Source organism: Carlito syrichta, unplaced genomic scaffold (assembly GCF_000164805.1).
Source record: "Carlito syrichta isolate Samal-C Ts95f unplaced genomic scaffold, Tarsius_syrichta-2.0.1 Scaffold104744, whole genome shotgun sequence".
NCBI lineage: Eukaryota > Metazoa > Chordata > Mammalia > Primates > Tarsiidae > Carlito > Carlito syrichta.
Genome location: NW_007048840.1, coordinates 128044 through 150662, shown reverse-complemented (window position 1 = coordinate 150662; position 22619 = coordinate 128044). Strand labels below are relative to the sequence as shown.

At 47.1% G+C, this 22619-nt stretch overlaps 1 protein-coding gene across 2 annotated transcripts in view; it reads left to right on the top strand.

Moving 5' to 3' along the window:
- The window catches only part of NT5C2 (5'-nucleotidase, cytosolic II), an 81613-nt gene that overhangs the window by 46588 nt on the left and 12406 nt on the right, over positions 1 to 22619 (top strand). For both annotated transcript variants that reach the window (XM_008065941.1, XM_021716219.1), the window contains 2 exons: positions 19370 to 19487; positions 20229 to 20324. In XM_008065941.1, coding sequence (XP_008064132.1) covers positions 19370 to 19487; positions 20229 to 20324 — 214 coding nt within the window. The remainder of the gene's footprint in view (positions 1 to 19369; positions 19488 to 20228; positions 20325 to 22619) is intronic.

The window sequence follows — 22619 nt, the reverse complement described above, 5'->3', positions numbered from 1 at the left end:
GACCTGTGGTAGAATGGTGTTAAGGAAGGCTATGAGGGAGTTTGTTTTTGTTGGGGGTTTGTTGAGAGTTACAAGTAGTTTGTTAAAAGGGAAATTGATATTCTTACTTTGTATTAAGTGTTCTTGGGTAATCGTTTATTCCCCTAATTAAGTGTTCTTGGGTAATTACACTTGGGTAATCGTTTATTCCCCTAATGAGGCATGTCACACAGTTCAGTTACATAATTCATTCTGGTGGGAGCCTCATCTTCCTCTCATCTGAGGACCAGCCTGTACTTGAACCCTTTTCCAGAGAAGATCCATTTATCATCAGTTATCCCTACACTTGAAGCCAGTTATGCATATTTTAATGTTTTTATTAGTCTGCAAGATTTGTGATTAAGACTGACTTTTTTCATAGAACAGAAGCCTGATGATGCAAAAAACTTATTCACTGACATAAACTCATTTCTTTTGATTGTCTTGGACCTAAATCAGTATTAATCCTGAATCTACTTCCTATAGGGTGACAGTATTAGTATTTAGCTCCTTATCTCTATAATACTGTAAGTTAGCACTTTGTTTCTCTGATGAGATTCTGCACATTGGTTATGCTTTCACTATGGATGACCCTTGAACTACATGGGGGTTGGGGCAGTGGAAAATCCACGTAGAACTTTTGGTTCCCCCAAAACTTAACTAATAGCCTAGTGTTGACCAGAAGCCTTACTGATAACAAAGTCGATCAGCGCACGTTTTGTGTGTTATATGTATTGTATAATGTATTCTTTTTTTTAGTCTGAGTCTCACTCTGCCGCCCAGGCTGAAGTACAGTGGTGCATTCATGACCACTGCAGCCTGGACCTGCTGGGCTCCGGCGATCCTTCCACCTCAGCCTCCCATGTAGCTGGCACTGCATGCATGCACCACCACGCCCAGCTGATCTTTTGATTGATTGTAGAGACGAGCTTGCCAGGTGGCCCTGGCTGGTCTCGAACCCCTAGGCTCAGGAAAGCCACTTGCCTCAGCCTTCCAGAGTGCTGGGGTGACAGGCATGAGCCCCCGTGCCTGGCCACATCGTGCACTCTTTTTTTGTTTTTGTTTTTGTTTTTTTTGAGTTGGAGTCTCACTCTGTCACCCAGACTGGAGTGCAGTGGCCGCTCCCGGCCACCACAGCCTCGACCTGCTGGGCGCCGGCGATCCCCCCGCTTCAGCCTTCCAAGTAGCTGGAACTATAGGCGCACGCTACCACGCCTGGCTAATTTTTGATTAATAGTAGACATGAGGTCTCACCAAGTTGCCCAGGCGGGTCGCGAACCCGTGGGCTCAGGCAATCCACTCACCTCAGCCTCCCAAAGTGCTGGGATTACAGGCTGAGCCACCGAGCCCGGCTCACATCGCGCACTCTTACAGGAAAGTCAGCTGGAGGGAGGTGTCCCGAAAGACCGCGAGGAAGAGAGCTGCACTTCCGACCCTGCAGTGGAAGTGGCTCGCCATGCAGGGCTTCTCTTCGTTGTCTCTGCACCGAGCAGGCCGAGGCAGAGGAGCAGCAGCCGGAGCTGGGAGGCAGGGCGGAGGCAGGTGCGCCATCTCTCGACACCTGTGTTGTTCACGGCCACCTGCAGTTGTCTGTTCAATCCAGAAGAGTGTGTGTGTGCAAGTCGAGTCTGGAGCCCGGACGATCCTGACCACCATGTGTGTCGGCCCTGCCGGTGGCTGAGCCTGGGCTGTGTCTCCTGCGAAGTTCTCTCTCGAGCCGCCACTCGGCCGTGTCCTCGCCCGGGAGGTGTGCCTGCACCAGGAGCCGTCCTTTGCTTGCGTGGAGATGAGCGGTGGTCTTTTCCCTCTTGAGGCGTCTTTCCCCCGAGTCAGACCTGTTGGGCACGCCAGTTTGCTACTTTTTCAAGTTGCCCTCACGCAAGTCCTTTCCAGACCCTGGATTTCGTGTCCGAGGTCCTGATCTGAGAACAGTCTTTCAGCCTCTTTCTGGTTTTGTGGGCCAGATGGATGGGTCAGCCTAAGTACGTTTCCAGGGACAGAGGGGCTAAAAAAGATCTTGGAAGTCGACCTGGAGAGAGCAAGGAGGTGATATTTAAGCAGCCAGGGGACCCTCCACAGAATGAAGGGACCAGCCTATACTGTTTGTGAGCTGGGCTTGGTGGCTCAGCCTGTAATCCCGCGCCTTTGGGAGGCCGAGGTGAGTGGATTGCCTGCGCCTGTGGGTTCGAGACCCACCTGGGCAACTTGGTGAGACCTCATCTCTGCAATAAAATCAAAAACTAGCCGGGCCTTGTGGCGCGCACCTGTAGTTCCAGCTACGTGGAAGGCTGAGGCGGAAGAATCGCCGGAGCCCAGCAGGTCGAGGCTGCATTGGCTGGAGCGGCCACTGCACTCCAGTCTGGGCGACAGTGAGACTCCAACTCAAAAAAAAAATAAAAATAAATAAAAGAAAAAATATACGGTTTGTTGATTTTACTGCTTTGGTTTTATTTGAGTAGAGGACTGCTAACAATATTATGTCACTGAATTACTGTTACTAACAGTCGACAGAAGATGGAAATAGAAAACTGAGAGGATTGGCATTTTATGGGTTGTTTTCGTGCTTGTTTTTTAAGTGGCAGATAGGCATGAATAGACGTACGCTTTCCTATGCCCTTATTGTTCTGTTATTTAGTTTTATAATATTGCACACGAAAATCTTTTTCTGAGGTTTCCAATGAGAAACTCTCTTCGAATAAATGAGTGACACGAAGGACTTAATATCACCTCCTCATGGTTACAGTTTGCCATCTGACAGACTGCTTGTCAGCAAAACGTGGTTTCTTCAAGAAGCAGGATGCTCGCCAGCAGCTGTTAAGTGACAGTAATCTGCGTGTAAGAAGTCATTAAAAAAAAAGCCGGAGTAATCCTCTTTCTGTTTTATATAAGTCCCGTGCACTCTTAGCACAGGTCCAGTCTTATCCTTACCCTTTCCTAGAGGCTCTGTGTGGCTGGAAGAAAAAACCTCCGAGTGGAACAGACCTGGGTTTGGATCCTAACTCTTTGCCTTTTGCTAGCTCCCGAGACCAGCATGTCACAGAAGCTCTCTGCGTCTCAGTGTCTTCATTTGGTAAAAAAGTGGCCAGGTGTAGTCGCTCGTGCCTATAATCCCAGTACTTTGGGAGGGAGAGGCGAGAGCATTGCCTGAGCCCAGGGTTGTTATAAGGTTTAAATGAAATTGTGTACCTAGAATGATTAGTGCAGTGAAAGTAGTTCTCTTTCTCTGACTGGTGATGCCCAAGTATTAATATATTGAACTTGAGCTGCAAGGGAAAAAAATCTGAGTAAGGAGAAAATGCCAATATTAACTTAACCTCATTGACATTCCAGTATATGGTGGAAAAACCTGAAAGTTTAGGCAGGTGACAGTGGAATCTTTACATGCTCTTTTGTTTTTGGATTTTTTTTAAGTATTGCAAATGATCAAGAACTTAATAGAAAGTTAAAGTTCTTTCCTGAGCAGCTTTTAATGACAAGATATTTTGGCATCAGAGTATGTTTCCATGGAAATAAAGCAGTGTTTCCATGAAGGGTTATTTTTTTTATCAGTATCATGCTAAAGGTAATCGATTCTGGAGAACAGGTCTTTCTTTAAATTAAGAAATTTCTTTATGACCGGTGTCATTCTATTTTGCTTTATTGAAACAGCAAGAGCTCTTAGGTAGAAAGATATAGTTGACTTTTGCAGTTGCATGAAATGGTTAAACGCGTGGTAAGTTCCATGGAATTCACCTCAAAGTTATACTGTAGGATTGTTAAATCTCCAGAAGTCTTAACCCCAAAGGAGACAGACTAGGACAACATACGGGGGTGAGGAGATGGGTTAGTATTTACTTAAGGCCTTCACAAATATAGCGTGACTCTTGGTTTAGGATTATGAAAATGTATTATTTCCAACGGGATTCATTTGGGAAATCATCTTGATTTTTGTTTTTCCAGTTTCAAAGTCAGGGTTTTGTGTGTGTGTTTTCTGGCCTCTTGTGAGCCTCACGCTCAGAGGTCCAGAAGGAGGAACATTCCAGTGTCTCCAGCTCCACGCCTTCAGGTTCTGGGCCACTTGAGTCGGCCCAGCAGAAAAGCTCCTGATTTCTCTTGCCATTTCAGAACCAGTGGCTGCATGGCTAGTGGCCAGCCCTTCCCATGTATTTGAGATCAGGAGGACAAGAATGAACCTTCATGGAGCGCGTACTGTGTGCAGTCTACTTTGAATCCTCGCCACAGCCCACTGGGGTGGGGATTACTGTCAATGTTTTACAGATATGGCCGCCAAGGCAAGAGATAAATATGACTCACCTGTAGTGTAGGGGAGACGAAATCTCTTTCCTTCCCATCTTAGTTGGGTTCGGGGCTGAGCACAGATTCGCGAGAGAAGAGCGTATGCATTTATTTAATGTGCACTCTGGGGTACCCAGGAACCTTCCTAAGGGAGTGAAGACCGGAAGAAACGGGGCAGCCTGTGCGTGTTCTGTGCCACGAGGTGGATGGTCGTGGAGGAGCAGGGCTAACTGGAAGGGCCAAGAACGGAGGGTGAGCCTGGGAGGGGCTCAGCAACGTCTTTCAGCGCCGACTGCTTTCTGTGTCCCTGTGTCCTCAGAGGTGGGGACACTCCTTCCCTTGGGAGAACGAGGGCACCCACAAAGGGAGGGTCTCGTGACCTGCTCAGGGGAAGGTGAGAACAACCCTTCCTAGGTTTCAGGACCTGCTGCCGGGAGGAAGGCGGGAGGTGAGCCCGACCTTCCGGCCCCTGCTGTTTCCCAAATGCCGAGGGGCCATGTTTCAGGGCTCGGGCATTTGAACCCCGTCAGTAACCAGCAGCTGGCTTGTTAACCCAGGCCAGTCTCCATTACTCATGCTGCTCCTAGCTCGCAGAGGAAAAGAAGTTATCCGATGACGCCTAGATGAGATCTCAATAAAAGACAAAATACTATAAACAAAAAAGATGATCCTTCATTTTTCCCCCCAAAATGAAAGTCCTGCCTGGGGCAAAAATGCATCTGTCTCACTTGCATTTGAATTGTAATTCTCATCCTTAGACTACAGATAGTTTTAGATTTATTTTGCTCAGTTTTTAGAAATAATCTTAAGTGAATGAAGCCTCCAGATTACAAATACTCTATTTCACATGTTGGTAGAATTCTAAATTACTCTGTGCAATTTTTTTCAACTAAAAAATCTTGGGGGTATTGAGAATATATATTAGATGTTTTAAATTACCCCCTTTTGAGTGTTTCTGCCCTGCCCCTCCTTTTTAGGCCATATCATTAGCTTCTGGGGGTGGAATGCAGTCATCTCAAGCCTAGTGTGGCAGAGGACATAGGAAAGCTATTAAGAGTCCCTGGGTGCGGCGGTGCCCACCTGTAATCTCAGTGCTTTGGGAGATCAAGGCAGGAGGATCATTTGGGGCCAGGAGCTCGAGGCCGCAGTGAGCTGTGATCATGGCACTGCACCCCTGCCTGGACGACAGAGCATGACCCTGTCTCTAAAAATAAAAAGTAAAACCCAAAAAAGAATTCCAGGGAAGAAGTGAAGAGCAAACTAGCTCTTGGTACAGTGGATCAGAGGATTGTCCTGCTGCTGGCCCCAGCATGTCAGGGCCTTTGCTCACGGCCCTCGCGCGCTTGGTAGGTGCCCTCTGATCTTGCTTTATTGCTGTTGGAGTAGACTCAGCTCGCTTGACATTTCAGTGGACATTTTCTGCATGGTGTGTTTGCTTGGCCTGGCGTTCAGGGCACGCATCATGTTTCTGTCAGCAGGTGTGTATCCTCACCAAACTTACTGGCACTGGAGGTGCTTCAAGGGGCGAGAAAAGCACTCTAGCGTGAGAGGCGTAATGCGGTTCTGGGGTGTCGTCACCGCAGAACTCTCAGGCGAGTCAGAGCACTTTTTCTCTTAGTGCCGAAACACCTGTGATGTTGAGCTCGCCACTTCAGGCCACTTTAAGGGCACAGTCCAGTGCCACTATCTTCATGACCCATTGCCTGAACTTCAGTGTCCCCAACAGAAACGCCACCTCGTTGAGCAGCGACTTACCTTTCCCCTCTCCCAGTCTCTGGCAGCCTCTGACCTGCTGTCCGTCTTTGTGGTTGCCTGTTGCCGATGTTGCCTGAAAGCAGCAGTGTGCGGTGTTCATTTTGCAGCTGGCTCCTTTCTCTGGGCGCAGCGCTTTCCAGAGGTTGTCCATGTTGTGGTGTGTATCGGATCCCCCTTCCTTTTGGAGGCTGGATGTGTTTTGCTGTGGGCAGAGGCCACCTTTTGTTTATCCACTCATCTGTCGATGGGCGTTTGGGTGGTTTCCACCTTCCGGCTGTTGTGAATGGGCTGCTGTGAACGTCTGGGCAGGTGCCTGTCTGAGTGCCTGCTTTCAGATCCTGCGGGTAGACACTCAGGAGTGGAATTGCTGGATTGTGTAGTCATCCTGTGCTAGGGTTTTGAGCCGGGCTGTTTCCCACAGTGGCTGTGACAGCTGATGCTCCCGCACAGCTCATGAGTGAGGGCTTGAGTGTCGCCATATCCTTGGCGGCCCTTGCTGTTTTCAGGCGTCTTGTTGTTTTGGTGATAGTCATCGCCCTCGCGGTGTGAAGTGGGGTCTCTCTATGGCTTTGAATTTCCCTAGCGGCTAGTGATGTTAAGCATCCTTCATGTGCGTATTGGTCATCTGTATATCTCCTTAGAATAGATGTCAGCTTTTAAAATTGGGTTGTTGGCTTTTTTGTTGTTGCAGGTGATATATTCTGGATATTAATCTTTATATATTCTGTACATTAATCTCCTGCAGATATATATGATTTGCAAATATTGTCTCTCATTCGTGGGCTGTGTCTGCATTCTCTTGGTAGTGTCTTTTGATGCATGAAAGTTTTACATTTTGAAGTCCAGTTTATCTGTCTTTCTCTCATTGCCTGTGCTTTTGCTGTCATAGCTATATGAAGTCATTGCAAGTCCAATATAACGATGATTTTCTGCTGTGTTTTCTTCCAAGATTTTTTATAGTTCTACCTCTTACATGTAGGTCTTTGATCCATTTTGAGTTGGTTTTTGTATATGCTGTAAGGTAAGGGTCTGGTGTCATTCTTTTGCATATGGACTTAGAATTTTTCCAGCACCAGGTTGGAAAGACTGTCCCTTCCTCACCGAATGGTCTTGGAACCCTTGTGAAAATCCAGTTCACTGTATGTGCAAGGAGAGCCCCTTTTTTTTTTTTGAGTTGGAGTCTCACTCCGTCGTCCAGAGTGGAGTGCAGTGGCTGCTCCCGGCCACCGCAGCCTCGACCTGCTGGGCTCCGGCGATCCTTCCGCCTCAGCCTTCCGAGTAGCTGGAACTACAGGCATGCACTACCACACCTGGCTAATTTTTGATTTATTGTAGAGATGAGGTCTCACCAAGTTGCCCAGGCAGGTCTCGAACCTGTGGGCTCAGGCAATCCACTCACCTCGGCCTCCCAATGTGCTGGGATTACAGGCTGAGCCACCAAGCCCGGTCATGCCCCCTCTTTTTTTAATGAAACCGATGACATGTAGAGTTTTGAGTGCGCTCCAGCATTTCTTTTGGAGAGGAGTTTTTTTCTTTTTATCTGTTACCCTAATTTTCTCTGTTCAAACACTCAGTTTATTCTCTTATTCTACTCTGTTTCACGGGGGACACAAACATTCAAAAATCTCAAGCAAAAAGGATCTCTAAGGGAGAAAAATGAAGACATTCTGTAGTCAAACTCCACCTGGTTTTATGTCCCTTCGGTCTTCGACTGCATACTTCCAACCCATTCCTAAGCGACGGGCCAGAGGACGCCACAGAGACACCCTTGCAGTGGTGAGGCATCAAGTTTGTGTGGAGCCTGAGCTGAGTCGAGCTGCCTGTGGAGAGCGTGCAGCCGGCTGCACCCATTTGCAGTTTTTAGTGCGGCAGGAGGTCTCTGAAAGGAGCGTATTTGTTGAAAAGCCTTTGGTGCAGACTTGCACCCTCCTCAGAAAGGCTAGAGAAACATGCGTGGTCCCAGGGGGTGAGACAGTGTTCAGGGCCTCTTCCTCGCAACCCAGAAAGGGAGCACTTGCACACTGCCTGCCCCACCTGCCCACGCACTCTCTGTGCTAGAGCGGCTTGGGGGGGTGTGAGGGCGGGCGCGCCTCGAGTCTTTGCACCCTGCCAGCCTGTGGCGTCCTCTGGCCCGTCGCTTGGGAATGGGTTGGAAGTATGCAGTCGAAGATTGAAGGGGCATAAAACCAGGTGCAGTTTGACTACAGAATGTCTTCATTTTTCTCCCTTAGAGATCTTTTTTGCTTGAGAGTTTTGAATGTTTGTGTCCCCGTGAAACAGAGTAGAATAAGAGAATAAACTGAGTGTCTGAACAGAGAAAATTAGGATAACAGATAAAAAGGAAAAAACCCCTCTCCAAAAAGAGATGATCCCTTTCTGAAAAGCCAACGCTAAGTAGGTAATTGCAGTTAGTAAGATTATTGTAGTTAATAAAAATAAATTAGAAAACGCCTTCGTAAAACCGGATGCAAATCTAGTTAGACTGCATCATGAGAAAGGACAGTTGTGAAGCTGCAGGGTCATGGTTGCCTACGAGACCTCTTGCACTGTGTCCGCGAGCTCATTGGAGTAAGCTGACTTGAGGGCCCAGGAAGATGGCCTTGCGTAGTTGGAAGGCTTCTTGCTTATCCTTCTAGCTGTGAAGCAATAAGCTGTTGATAGACTGAGAAAAATACTTTTCTGTAGGACTTGCTTTACCTTTTTCCCAGAAGTGGTTTGAGGTGACCTGCAAAATTAAACACACAGAAAATAGGTTCAAAGGCTAATTATTTTTTTTCCAGATTTTAAAAATAACCTTTATTTCTTAAAAGTTAATATATGCATTATAGGAAACTGAAAAACACAAGAAGCAAAGAGCAAAGTCATCCACAATCACAAGCAATTTATAGTTTGACATTCCCTTCTAGGTCCTCTGTGTGCATAGACACAACAGCCAATTTCATGCGATTGAGATTGTACAGTATGTATCATGCTTTTCACACATCATGAATATTTACCAATTCAAAATCCCAAAGCTATATGAGTATTTTGATAACCAAGAATACACTACACCAACTCAATCTGTTAGCCAAAAATGTAATCCTGCCTCAAAGGCTAATTTTTATACAAGAAAGCCCACAAGAAAACACGCTTCCAAGTAGATGTTACCTTTTGCAGAGTCACCGTCTGAGGGAAAGCCTACTCCAGTATTCCAAGACATTTTGGGGATTCTTTTGGAATTGTTTTCAGAGCCAGCTCTTAGGCCCAGAAGGAAACTGTCGTCATGGTGGTCTTAAGTCGTCTCGCCTTTTAAAACCCAGCTCGATTTTCCTGTCATCTTCGCCAGTTGCCCGAATGACTCCCACCCTCGAGTCAAATTCATCCTCTGTTGCTGAGCAGACATGCGCCACCAGGGAGGAGGCTAGGACAACATGCTGTGGACGCTGAGAGTCATCGCAGAGTAGACACTTCAAACGTGTTGACTCGTGACGGCAGTGTTGGAGCAGATGTGCTTTGTGTCGCCCCTGGGAGTGGTTGTCTCGAGTGGGTGAGGGCTCAGTGGGCTGCTAAGTCCTGCCACGTTTGTTTTTAGTCAAGTCAGATCTCATAATACAGTTTGATTATTTTCATTTCAGAATTAGGCTTTGTTTCTCTCTCTTTTTTTGAGGTAGTTTTTGTTCAGAAAAGATGGCTTATTTTGGAACAAATATAATGATTCTTAAGTAAAAATATTTGTCCTCTTTATCAGTTTGTTTCCTTAACTGAACTGAGCTCTTTCTTTTTTTTTTTTTAACTAAGCTGTTTTTGGTGTTGTCCCTGATTTACCGTTTTCCCCACCCGCTTGCCCTGTTTTGCTTTCTTCGGCCCACGTCACCCACGTGTTACTATGGTTTCCTCAGGATATCGATGCATGGTCATGCAAAGCCAGTGCAGTCCTAACCAAAGCATCAGTGCTGCCGGTGGAACGGTTTTCTCGTCGAGAGTGTCCTGCTGTCAGCGTGGTGTAGTTAGAGGGTTCCGAGCAGTCCTGAGTTTGGAGGGCTCTTCTTGCAGCTGATGGGTGACCACCGACTGTCGTCGTCTTGCGTGGACCTTAAGTGGGGAGAAAGCTTGAGCAGCAACTAAAGGAGCACCCAGACCAGTCTGTAAAATGGTTGTGTGTGTGATACATAATGCTTGTGTGCACTTGTGTTGCTTAAACTAGTTGGGGTGAAAGCTCAGTTTTAAAACATCCTGATTTGATAAAAATTATTAAATTGGGTGAGAATAAATTAGGAGGTCGAATGGAACCAGAATCCAAAATAGTGATAATTGTTGACGCTTGCATGATGGAGTTAAAGCAGCTAACTTCTTATTTTCTCTACTTTGAAGTAGCGAGGACTAAAAATATCCTTAATGAAATTAAATTGTAAAAAATCAGGTGGTAGAAACTGACAAAATGCCAATAAAGTGATTTTTTTTTAATTAAGGGCATTTAACTTTTAAACTCTGAGTCTTTTAATTTCCGTGTGAAGTATGATTCTCCTTATTGGTTTAGCTCTTTTGGCTTCTTTTTCTTAAACCTCAGGATTTCTTACGTTACCTGCCTCAGGAAATGCAGTGCTGTTTCTACAAGCAAGCTGTGCTCTTGAGGTGACCCCTCCATGTTAGGAAGTAACTTTTAAAAAATAATACTTCAACCGGGCTCGGTGGCTCAGCCTGTAATCCCGCGCCTTTGGGAGGCCGAGGTGAGTGAATTGCCTGAGCCCACAGGCTCGAGACCCGCCTGGACAACTTGATGAGACCTCATCTCTACAATAAATCAAAATGAGCTGGGCGTGGTAGTGCGCATCTGTGGTTCCAGCTACTTGGAAGGCTGAGGCGGAAGGATCGCTGGAGCCCAGCAGGTGGGGGCAGCAGGGGCTGGGAGCGGCCACTGCACTCCAGTTTGGGTGACAGAATGAGACTCCAACTCAAAAAAACAAAAAACAAACAAACAAAAATAATAGTAATACTTCAGCCGGGCTCGGTGTCTCAGCCTGTCATCCCAGCACTTTGGGAGGCCAAGGCGAGTGGATTGCCTGAGCCCATGGGTTCGAGACCAGCCCGGGCAACTCGACAAGACCTTGTCTCTACAGTAAAATAAAATTAAAAATTAGCTGGGCATTGGTAGTGCATGCCTGTAGTTCTGGCTACTTGGAAGGCTGAGGCAGAAGGATCTCCAGAGCCCAGCAAGTCGATGCTGAGGTGGCCATGAGCATGCCACTGCACTCCAGCCTGGGCGACAGAGTGAGACTCCAACTAAAAACAAAAATTATAATAATAATAATACTTCAGTGCATTTTCTTACTTGAAAGTCCTTTGTTTTAGTTGAGATAAACATTGTCAAGACTGTTATTTTTAGATATGTATCACATATAAGACATATGACAAATTTTAGGTGTATTTTATTTTACGATTAGGCAACTTTATTATATATGAATCTGCACTTAGTTTCCAAGCTTTGACTCCCTTTATGTCAAATCTGTGTCCCAGTTAAGTTTTCACTAATATTAAATTAATCTCTCTGAATTGCAATATGTGGTTTGTTCCTAGATTATTAGGAAATGTTAAAGATCGCTTAATAAATAAAACCCATTTTATATCTCCTTCATTGCATGGTAAGCGAAAGCAATAATCAATTGCTAGTGTTTATGAGCTTTACTTTTCCATTGCCAGTTCTAAAAGCATTCATACATAGGCCACAAATTCTTTGTGCGTAAATGTCATGTCATGGTATTCCTTGCCTCAGGGAAGTTGCTAAGATGAACGCTCTGGACCCGTGTCGCAGGCTGTTTTCAGAATAGTTCTAACAGAATAACTACCTTTGCGGCATTATCTCTTTTCTGCTTCTACAGTCCATGGGGTCTGTTTCATCGTGGGAATAATGGCCCTGAGAAAAGGACGGATGACTATGGAATGAAGCTGTGTAGCAAAGACTTGGGTTAAACCTTCTGAATACAACCTGCTGGGTCAGGGAACACTAACGCTGCAGTTGATTACCTGGGCAGATCATGAGGACGTGATTTTTCCTGTCACTAGGAGCATTTGTTTGGTTTTGGTAGTCATCTGAAGGAGTCCAATTCAGGTGACTACCAGGGTCCAAATAAAGTGGCCACATAAAGGTTCTTTTATCTCCCAAGTTTTTAGTTCACCCCCTCAGTTTTTTTCTTGGGATGAATAGGTAACAACATTAAGTATCCAAGTCCCATTTACTTCCCTAAGACACCTTGAAGAAGACAGATATTTTGATTCAGTGGCGTGGAGAGCCTATGTGGACGAGCCTGGCCTGAAGCCTAGGGAGGGAGCCCAACTCGGAACACAGACCGCAGCTCGATTCGATGAGTGTCTGATTGGGCCGTTCTTTTGAAGTGGAGAAATGACAGGTGAAATGCAGGCTGGCTGTTTATTGTCTCCGGGTGGGCTGCGTTGGGCTCTGGTGCCTGCAGACGCCCCTTCACTGCCTGGCCCCAACTCCAGTGTTCGCCGCATGTGAGCAGAATCTGAGCTCAGAGGATCTGTCAGGTAAACTCTGCAGTACCTCGAGAGGCTGGTTGTGAAAACGAGTTATCTGCATAAGCCTGAATAAGCTGTGCGTAGTTTTAAGAAGACTCCCCAGGCTGGGTTGGCTGGCCCCTTTCTGTCCCTCTGTACCTTCTTACTCACGTTGTGGTATTAATCTTCCGAAACTTATTCTAAATAATTAGTTGTATGTCCCTGTAGTGTACCATGAGATGTGAACTCGCTCAGGGCAAGGACCATGAGTAGGTATCCAAATGTTTGTTAAATTCTTCTAACTGTAGTACAGGCATCTGAGTGCTGTGATCTGTTTTTATTTTTGGAACAAAATGTATTAGCTGTTTCTGTTTTTGTATTATAAGCAGCTCTTTTGGTTATAGAGGGCTTTTAAAAGCTATCTTCTCAATAATTTTCAGTTTTTTTGTCTTAAATTGAAAGCAGTACCGAGAATACAAGATCCCCCTAAGTATACAGGTTCTAGGGATATTTTTGAGTTAGGTCATTTTTTTTCCATTTTTATTTAAAAATATTTTTTAAAACAAACACATCTCTTAATTACCATTTAATTTTGCCTTGGCAATGAACTAAAACTGGCAGTCTCTCAGATTCTACTTATTTTTTTACTTATACATATCTAGCCATTTGGGAATTCATTTTATATTACTAAAAATATTGCCACAATATCTAGCTATTTGATTAACTAATTTTAAAAATTTTTTAGTTTTTTTGAATTGGAGTCTCATTCCGTCACCCAGGCTGGAGTGCAGTGGCATGCACGCTCACGGCCACCCCAGTGTCGGCCTGCTGGGCACCAGCGATCCTTCCACCTCAACCTTCCAAGTTGCTAGAACGATGAACTGCAGGCGCGCGCTACCATGCCCAGCTGATTTTTAAAAATTTTTTGTAGAGATGAGGTCTCACCATGTTTTCTGGGCTGGTCTCGAACCCGTGGACTCAGGCACTGCTCTTGCCACGGCTCCCAAAAGTGCTAGGATCACAGGCGTGAGCCTCTGCGCCTGGCCTAGCTTTTTTATCTTAAGTAAACTAAAATTGAGGTAGTTCAATGAAATTTTCTATTAAAAGTTATGAAAATGTCTTTTGTTGTTGTTGTTTTTGGTAGAAACAGGGTCTCATGTTGTTGTCCAGGTTAGTCTCAAACTCCTGGCCTCAAGTCATCCTCCTGCCTCAGCCTCCCAAAGTGCTAGGGTTACAGGCATGAGCCGCCAGGCCTGGCCTGAAAATATCTTTTTTTTTTTTAGATCATTGTGATTTGTTGGATTAGAGAAAATTTTTGCCTATGTCTATGGTAATGTGGTCGAATTTTCAAGTAGTTTTGAAAAGCAGAAAAAATCCTCTGGCATTTGTTTACATGAGAATTGGGAAGATTTCATGTGACATTTTTTGAATGAAAAATGTGCATTGTTACCATTTCCAGTGTTAGGCCCAGAGAACCAATTTTGTGTAGCCTACTGACTACACAGATGAGGATGTCAATATCAATCACATTTACAACATAAAAACAAAGACTGTTATTGGGTGGTTGGGTTGCATTTTCGGTTTTCAAGAGACCGTTGTTGGCGGTGCCTCCTTGCAAGTGCTTTCTGGACTTTCAGACATTATGACTGGGCATTCTGCTCTTCTGCTGAGAGCCATCTCCCTCTGACAAAAAACTCAGGAGTTGGAGGAAGTCTAACCACATATTTTCAAAACCTGTATGTGCCTTTGGGGAAAATGACTCCCTATAACGCAGACCCTGATGTGGATCTTAACGGAGTCAGTACATTTAAAGAACGTGTGCATCTTCGCCTCCGGTATTTTACTAGGCTAGGTAGTTTCTCTTCACTTTACAGAGTGTTACAGCTGCTTGCTGCTGGAAAATAGCCACGACAGAATCAACATTTTAAAATGTCCTTCCCTTCCTAATTTAGACATCTGGTTAGAGTTTTAGCAGCGGCCAGTTAATGCTAGTCTGTTTGTCAGGATGGCAAACGTGGGAGCTGGAAGGGCGAAGACGCAGGGAGGTGCCTGCAGGCAGGGTTGGGATCAGGTGGACTGAGCTCGCGTGGGCGCTGGCAGGCAGGAGGCGCTGCTCTGGCCTTCACACCCTCTCCTCAGCTCAGCCTGTGTCACCCGCCGTCCTTCAGCCTCAAATGCCGTTGGCCGGCCGCCTCCACCTGCTGTCATACTAGCTTGAAATGCACTAGAGAAAAGAAATGGAGACAAGTAGATTTTTTCTTCTGTTTGCCTTTTACCTTCGTGTTTTGGGCTGAGACTTGGCTTCTGTTCCCAACTCGGGGTGCCAGGAGAGGAGGGACCCCCCACCCACAGGCTCCTCCTCGACACCCTTGTCTGGTCAGGCCTGTCAGTTAGGCTGCTTCTAACTGGGAGGGCAGCCGTGACTCCTGCAAACACCAGTTTCCACATGGCATCTCTGCTCCAGCCCCTCACGACAGCTTTAAGAGCCAGCTTTTGTTTCTGTTTTGTCCTGCTCTGTCGCTTTGCTTGTTTTCGGCAGGAGAGCCAGCGTGACTCCTGCAGGACGGGGGTGACATGCTGCCCCCGCGTCCGCCTCAGGTGCCTTCTCCTCTTGGCAGCAGCACCCGCCGGGCCGGGCCCTCTGTTGAGGTGCCCTTTGGTTTTCTGGGGCTGCAACGGTGACACAGTGGGTTTGGGTGGCAAAGGGGCAACATGCGTGAGAATGCCGGCCTTCCTGCGAGAAGCGTTCGCTCGTTGCGCAGAGACGGCTCCTCGCACAGACCCGATGTGTATGCACAGCATCAGCCCCCCGTGGTGAGGCCCTCATCCTGCAGCCGCTCCTGGTTTTGGAAGAGCTGTTTCTGCCTGTGGGCTGTGGAGTACGGCCAGCTTCCAGGGCGCTCAGTAGCTTCGGCTTTCAGAGCGCCGGCGGTTCCCTTTATAGGCCCGTTACGTAACCTGAGGACACTGTGTGCTGCCCTGGCGGAGGGAGCGTCCTATGGTTTGGACTCTGGCTCTGCAGACGCTTCTCCCTCTGCCTCAGGACGTGGACAAGCGGGGCAGGCCTGACTTGCAAGGGCAGGGAGCTCGTGTGCAGGCTGCGGTTCCTCGGACACCGCTGCTGGGGCTGGAACACAGAGAACGTGGAGTCTGAGGCTGTGCGGCCTCGGTGCCGTGGCGCTGCGGGAGAAACTGCAGCCAGAGGCTCTGCAGCTGCAGAGGGGCCTTCGGGTCTGCAGGCTGGGGATGCACGTGGTTCCCTCGACGTTGGAGGCTGGCTTCACGGGGCCTTGTTGGTTGACAAAGGAATTCTTCCTTTTGCCTTGTCTTCTTTTTTTGCTTTTTTTTTTTTTTTTTTTTGAGTTGGAGTCTCACTCTGTTGCCCAGACTGGAGTGCAGCGGCCGCTCCCGGCCACCGCAGCCTCGACCCGCTGGGCTCCGGCCATCCTTCTGCCTCAGCTTTCCGAGTAGCTGGAATTACAGGCATGCGCTACCGTGCCCAGCTGATTTTTTGACTTATTGTAGAGATGAGGTCTCACCAAGTTGCCCAGGTGGGTCTTGAACCTTTTTTTACTTTTTAAGTTTTGAGTGGGAGTCTCACTCCGTCTCCCAGGCTGGAGGGCAGTGGCATGCTCCTGGCCTCCACAGCCTCGAGCTGCTGGGTTCAGGGGATCCTCCCGCCTCAGCCTTCCAAGTAGCTGGATCTACGGGCACGCGCCACCACGCCTGGCTAATTTTTAAAAATTTATTTATTGTAGAGATAAGGTCTCGCCAAGTTGCCTGGGCTGGTCTCGAATCCCTGAGCTCAGGCAATCCTCTCGCCTTGGCCTCCCAAAGTGCTGGGATTATAGGCGTGAGCCACTGCACCCTGCCCATCTTCTTACTTTTAGAGGAATGATGGTACTTATTAAGCATCAGGACTTTTTCTACCAGGTCAGAACAAACGTGTCTATTCCCAAGAAACACTTAGATGAAAACATCTAAACGCCTGCTCTGTGCGGCCGCAATACTTCTCCTGCCCTGGTTGTCCTGTTTAGTTCTCTAGCAGATAATTTCATGGCTCGGGAGTTCGTGTTGCTGAAATGATTATCCGGGAAGCTTAGGAGAAAATGTCAATAGCTTGTAGGTCTTACTGATTAATGTAGAGCTTGATGAAATAGATAGTGTTGTCAGAGTGGAACTTGGACTCTTGTTGCTAAATCCATTCCCACCTGTGGCTAGAGCAGTTTACTTTGGACTAGTTGGAAGAAATTGGAAGGAGATGTGTGTGTTTCAACACCCAAGCTTAAGTTTTGATGGCCTAAGTAATCTAGAAATTCATTTTTAGCAGTGGTAGTGTATAATAAACCTTACCCCAGAGAGCTTTGGATGAGAGGTGTGAATTCTGGCTTCAGCTGCTGCTTGTACTTGCTGTGTGACTTTGGGTCAACCAGTGCGGAAAATACGATGTATTTTTGGAAAATACCTTGAACTCATTGAGAGAAAGGAAACTTAAAGTGTTTATTTCTGTAGGTGGAAGTTTTAGAAAGTCATCTCAGTTGAACGTTGGGAAGTTCTGCCCTGTGAATAAATATAATCTGACAGGCGTGTAGTGTTTTATTTCCGCCGTTTCAAGATTTGTGCTGGCAAAATGGGGATTTGAGACTTTTTACTCATTACGTATTTTTTTCACTGCATATTCTGCATAAGTTAATTCGTGCTTCCGTCTAAATTGTCTGATGGAAATTGGTTTTAGTTTACAGTTACTCCAGGGCTCTGTCATTACCTGATTCTCTAACCAGGGAAAACTGCTGATTTAGGGGCAGGGGTGGTTCAGGTTTGCTTTTCTGTCCCCCATTCATAGGACCTGTCCAGCAAATTTTCAATCTGAAAAATGAATAATTGAAAGTATTTTTTGTGGACCAAAATTACCCAAGTTACTTAGCTACACTGGAATTTTATTTCTTTAAATATTGTTTGAAATAATTGGGGGTTTGGCTCGGATTGAGAATCGATTTTTATTTTATGGAAACTTTATTAAGATGGGGTTTACTGGCAGTTGGGGTAGGGCACAGGGCTGAGAGAGGCACGGTGAGAGACGCTGGGCTCCCAGCAGAGCCGGAACTTGCAGCAGTGGCTGCCAGGCCTCACGGGCTTGGGGACAGTCCTGTTAGCATGTGTGACGCAGAGCTTTCGTGACCACAGTGTCCATCATAGAGGTGAGACAGGAGTTGAGGGAATCTTGAAAGCGTTAGCCAGGGCCAGTCCTAGCATTGGCTGACCAGTGCCCTGTGTTAGCGGAAGGACTGCTGTTTTCGGCCTTGATCTGATGGGAAGGGATACAAGCATCCCCTAAAGGGCCTTAAACACTTAGGCTTCTGGTTTTAAAATCTGACAAGTGTTTATTGAAGGATTTTGAGCTTTAATTTAAAGCTTGCTTCTTTGAAGTTCCGGTTTACTTTAAAAACCAGGTACATCCATCAGTATCACTTTTAAAGGTACAGAAGGTACTCGAACATCTCCGTCTCTGTCTCTTGGCCACTTGGTTCCCTTCTTTGGAGGTAACCAGTGTTATAGGTTTCTTGTATGTATTTCCGGAAATATTCTAAAGGATTGTTTTTGGAAAGGGAGCGTTGAATTGTGCTCATTAAAATGTTAGCATTAACTTGGATAGGCAGAGTAGTAATGGCCGGGAAGTATCAGTTTGAGCCATAAGTTAAAGATATTAATAGTAGATGGAAGAACCATATTATTAATGTCATTATAATAGGTATATTAGCTGGGCTCAGTGGCTCAGCCTGTAATCCCACGCCTTTGGGAGACTGAGGTGAGTGAATTGCCTGAGCCCGCGGGTTCGAGACCTGCCTGGGCAACTTGAGCCCGGCTATTTACTTATTTTTAATACGACTTACCCACTCCTAGAGGCTGATGGAAGGATGCTTACCTAAATATTTCTTGTGGGAGAAACTTTTGTAAAGAAGCAACACTGTCTTCATGCTGAATTGCTGTGATAACTCTAAAAAGTGTTTTCATTATGGAAAGTTGCAGAAATAATGTAGCAGTAGAGTCTGAAATCCTCGCTATTTGACTGTAACAAACTCAGGTTCGCTCCTTCGGCAGATGGGAGGAGGTATTTTTTAGTGCACACGCTTGCATGGACCCATCCTGCCATAATCATGTCTAATGAAGTCAGAAGTAACTCTTTTAACGCCTGACTCCTACTTGCTGTCCAAGTTTTCCTAATTGTCTCAGGAATGTCTTTTTATGGTTGGTTTACAGTAATAACTTAGAAAATACAGTTTTGATAGCAGTTACATTGTTAGGACTGATAAGAAATAAGTTAATCTAAAAAGTAGAACAAATATAAGGATATAAAGCGACTACTGAACTAGATAGGAATTTCAAAAGTAGATTGTTTTAAAAAACTCTATTTGAGGAATTTCCCCATCGATCATGCACATCAGTGAAGCCTTCAACGTAGATAGACCCCACTTACCTAGCTTTCTGTTTGCTTTTAGTCTCACGATTAATACAGCTGTGCATCTTCATTTCTTTGGGTTGTGGGAATGGAAGGCTAGAGGAAGGAGCAAACGTTTGGGACTGAGCGCGAAGGGGCTGCACGGAACGTGTGGTGACCGAGCCTGGTGCTGCTGCTCCTGCCGGGACATGCATGACCCGTTCGCGCAGACTGACGTCGAGTTCCTTAACTACCTGGGGTGGTGCAGAGGTGGAGTTGGAGGGGAAAGGAGGGGAGCGGGCGGCCGAGGAGGGAGGGAGGCCTGGGAAGAGCAGAGACTCGCTCGCTTGCCTCCTGTCGTTGCCGACTGACCAGAGCCCCCTCTCTGTGCAGTGTACAAGTCCCCGGAGTACGAGTCCCTGGGCTTTGAGCTGACGGTGGAGAGACTGGTTTCTATTGGCTATCCTCAGGAGCTGCTCAGCTTTGCCTACGACTCCACCTTCCCTACCAGGTAATGATTCCCCAAGTCGTTTCTGGATTAAGACTGCTTCCCCACCCCCAGTGTTAGTAACTCCAGATTCATCCCTGGCCCCAACCCAAAAGCGACTCAGAGAGTTCCTTGCTGGTTTGTGGTTGGTGTTGACTCTAAAAACGTACCACCTGTTTTGTGTTCTTGAATTGAGCTCAGTTTGTTGCTGCTGAAGAAGACCCACGTAGAGTAAGACAAGGGGGGTTACTAACACCAACAGACAGTAATCACAGGCGGTCCTGTTTTGGGCCATTGGAGAGCCATTGCATGCTTTGCTCATGTGCTTAACTTGGTGTGGTCAGAGCCATGGCCGCCTGCATTTCCAGATTCGATAGGGAAGATCCAGGTCACAAGGTGAAGTGTATTCGAGATGTCATCGTACAGCCCCACACATCAGTCGAGGCGAGGACTGGAAGGGGAGCGGGACCGACTGTATTCAGGCAATTTCAGTTTGGACCTTATCTTTGGGAGGCTTTTGTCCTTACAGAAAATAACTGTGTTGCCTGTCTGGAAAGAGCAGATACTTTTTAGTTGCTCTGGAGCTGGTTTTTAGGGTCATGTTCACTCACTTTGGCCTCTAAGGCTTGTCGTTCTCGGGCGTACTTAGGTTGCCACACAAGGGGGATTGAAGGGGGGAGGTTGGCTCCTGGAGACAGAACGCTGCTGCGCGGTCTCCGGCCTGCGTCACTTAGTATTCTCAGCGGTGTCTTCCTCTTCACCTAGGGGACTCGTCTTTGACACACTGTATGGGAATCTTTTGAAAGTCGATGCCTATGGAAACCTCTTGGTCTGTGCACATGGATTTAACTTCATAAGGGGGTGAGTACAGAGAACCCTTAGGTTCTTCCTAATACTTCTGCAGTCTGTCAGGGTGAAGAGGACATTGGCCCCCAGCTGTGATAGGCTTTCCTATGCCTTCCGGGATTAAAGAGGAAATTCCTTTGCATAAGGTTAGTAGCAGTTACTTACTAGGCAGTTGGAACCCAGACTGACATATAAATAGTTAGCAGTCGCGTTTTGTTCAAATTAAGTACCTTCTAATTATACAGCAGCCACAAAACTCACCTTGAAATTTGCCCAGAAGAGCTGTAGTAGTTCTGACTTACTTGAAATTCTAAGGTTTTCATGTTCTCCTTTTTAGCACAGTTTTCAGGTAGAGGTGATGTACATAAAAGTGCTTTGAACAGTTTTTTGTTTGTTTGTTTTTGAGTTGGAGTCTCACTCTGTCGCCCAGACTGGAGTGCAGTGGCCGCTCCCGGCCACCGCAGCCTCGACCTGCTGGGCTCCGGTGATCCTTCCGCCTCAGCCTTCCAAGTAGCTGGAACTACAGGTGCACGCTACCATGCCCGGCTAATATTTGATTTATTGTAGTGACAGGGTCTGGCCAAGTTGCCCAGGCGGGTCTCGAACCTGCGGGCTCAGGCAATCCACTCACCTTGGCCTCCCAAAGTGCTGAGATTACAGGCTGAGCCACCGAGCCTGGCCGCCTGGAGCAGTTTTAAACTATAGCAGTTTAAAATGACTAAGATTTTAACAGCAAATACATTATGTTTTACATTCTAATGAATACTTTCAAACATTTGATTTTGTGATTAAATATTTATTAGACAAAATTAAAATGAATAAGGGTAGTAACATTTAAAACAAAGATGAGCTTTATTTTCATAATCCTAACATTTCCGCTATTTTCATTAATTTGGAATTCCCACTGTAGTAAACTGGAGATGAAATTTAGTGTCTGCTGTTTCTTTTGTGAAGCACCTTAATTTTTTTCTATAAAAAATCGCAGTGCTATAGTCTGACAGCTTTCGTAATGGCGGCTTCACCTTCGTACTCTTTCTCTACTGCTATTCTGCCTTATTTGCTGTTGTTAGAACAGCAGCCCTTCAAACTGAAATAGGTTGTATGTCCTCTCGAGTTGCTTTTTCATGTCTTCTTCATTCTTAACAGTGAGGTCGGGTACACCCCAGCCTTTGCTGAAACTGCTAAAAGGGCAATGCCTTTTTCTCTGGTAAGAGACACAAACGAACTGAAGTTGTGTCAGAGCTTCCTTTGAGTCGCAGGTCCCAGCAGTGCCCCACTCCAGATGGACGCCCTGGACCCAGGCCCTTCAGCTGGCATTGCTGGCAGACCACGGGCCCAGAGCTGTCCACACACACACGTGGGGATGGTGAAGCGAGCTCTCACCTGGACACGGCTGGGCAGGCCAGAGGTGGCAGCCACCTTTCTCCCGCCGATCTTCTCATAAGGGGTTTGCTCGAGATTGGTGAACGTGAGGCCATGGTGACTGCAGGTGGTACTGGCCGCCTGAGCTGTTTTGTATGCAGATACTGTCGCTGTAACCCAGGACCCCCCCCCCCAGTGAAGGCGAGCTGGGGTTCTGCTTCTTTCTGAAAAGGCGTTTGGAGTTGGGGAGAGGCAGGGTGGAGGAGAGAGGGAAGGGAAGCCGCTCTCAAGCCAACGCTTGGCCACCTTCGCTCGCTCGGAGCCAGGGCCTCTCTTCCCCCACACGGGCCGGCGAGGGCTCCAGCAGCTCCCCTGGAAGTGCGGAGACAGTGTCCAAAGACAAGTCACGCACTCGGAGGCGCACAGGCATTCCAGCAGCCCTTGGCCTGAGCAGTCTTCGGTCCAAGGAAAAGCCATGGCGAGGGAGGCGGAAGGTGGCGGTGGGGGAGGCCGTGGTGTGGCTGTTCAGCGTCGCCAAGGCTGGAGGTGCCGAGGCTCCATCAGGCTCTGGCAGCGGCCGAGCCTCCAGCTCCGGGCAGGTCTGCATGTGGCCGCGGGCCGTCGGGGCCGCCTTGCCGGCACTGACCTCCTCCCAGTTCTTGGGCCGCTTTCCTTCTTTGATGAGTCGTGACCTCCCCATGCATCTTCGTTTCCAGATACATGCCGGCGTGATTCGACACTTGATTTAAATAGAACACGACTGCTAACTACATCTGTAAATCAGTGGGGTCCTAACCGCCTAGTCAGTAACTGTTGACTGTCTTTTTTTTTTTTTTTTGAGTCGGAGTCTCACTCTGTCGCCCAGGCCGGAGTGCGGTGTCATGCTCCCGGCCACCGTAGCCTCCACCTGCTGGGCTCCGGCAATCCTTCCGCCTCAGCCTTCCGAGT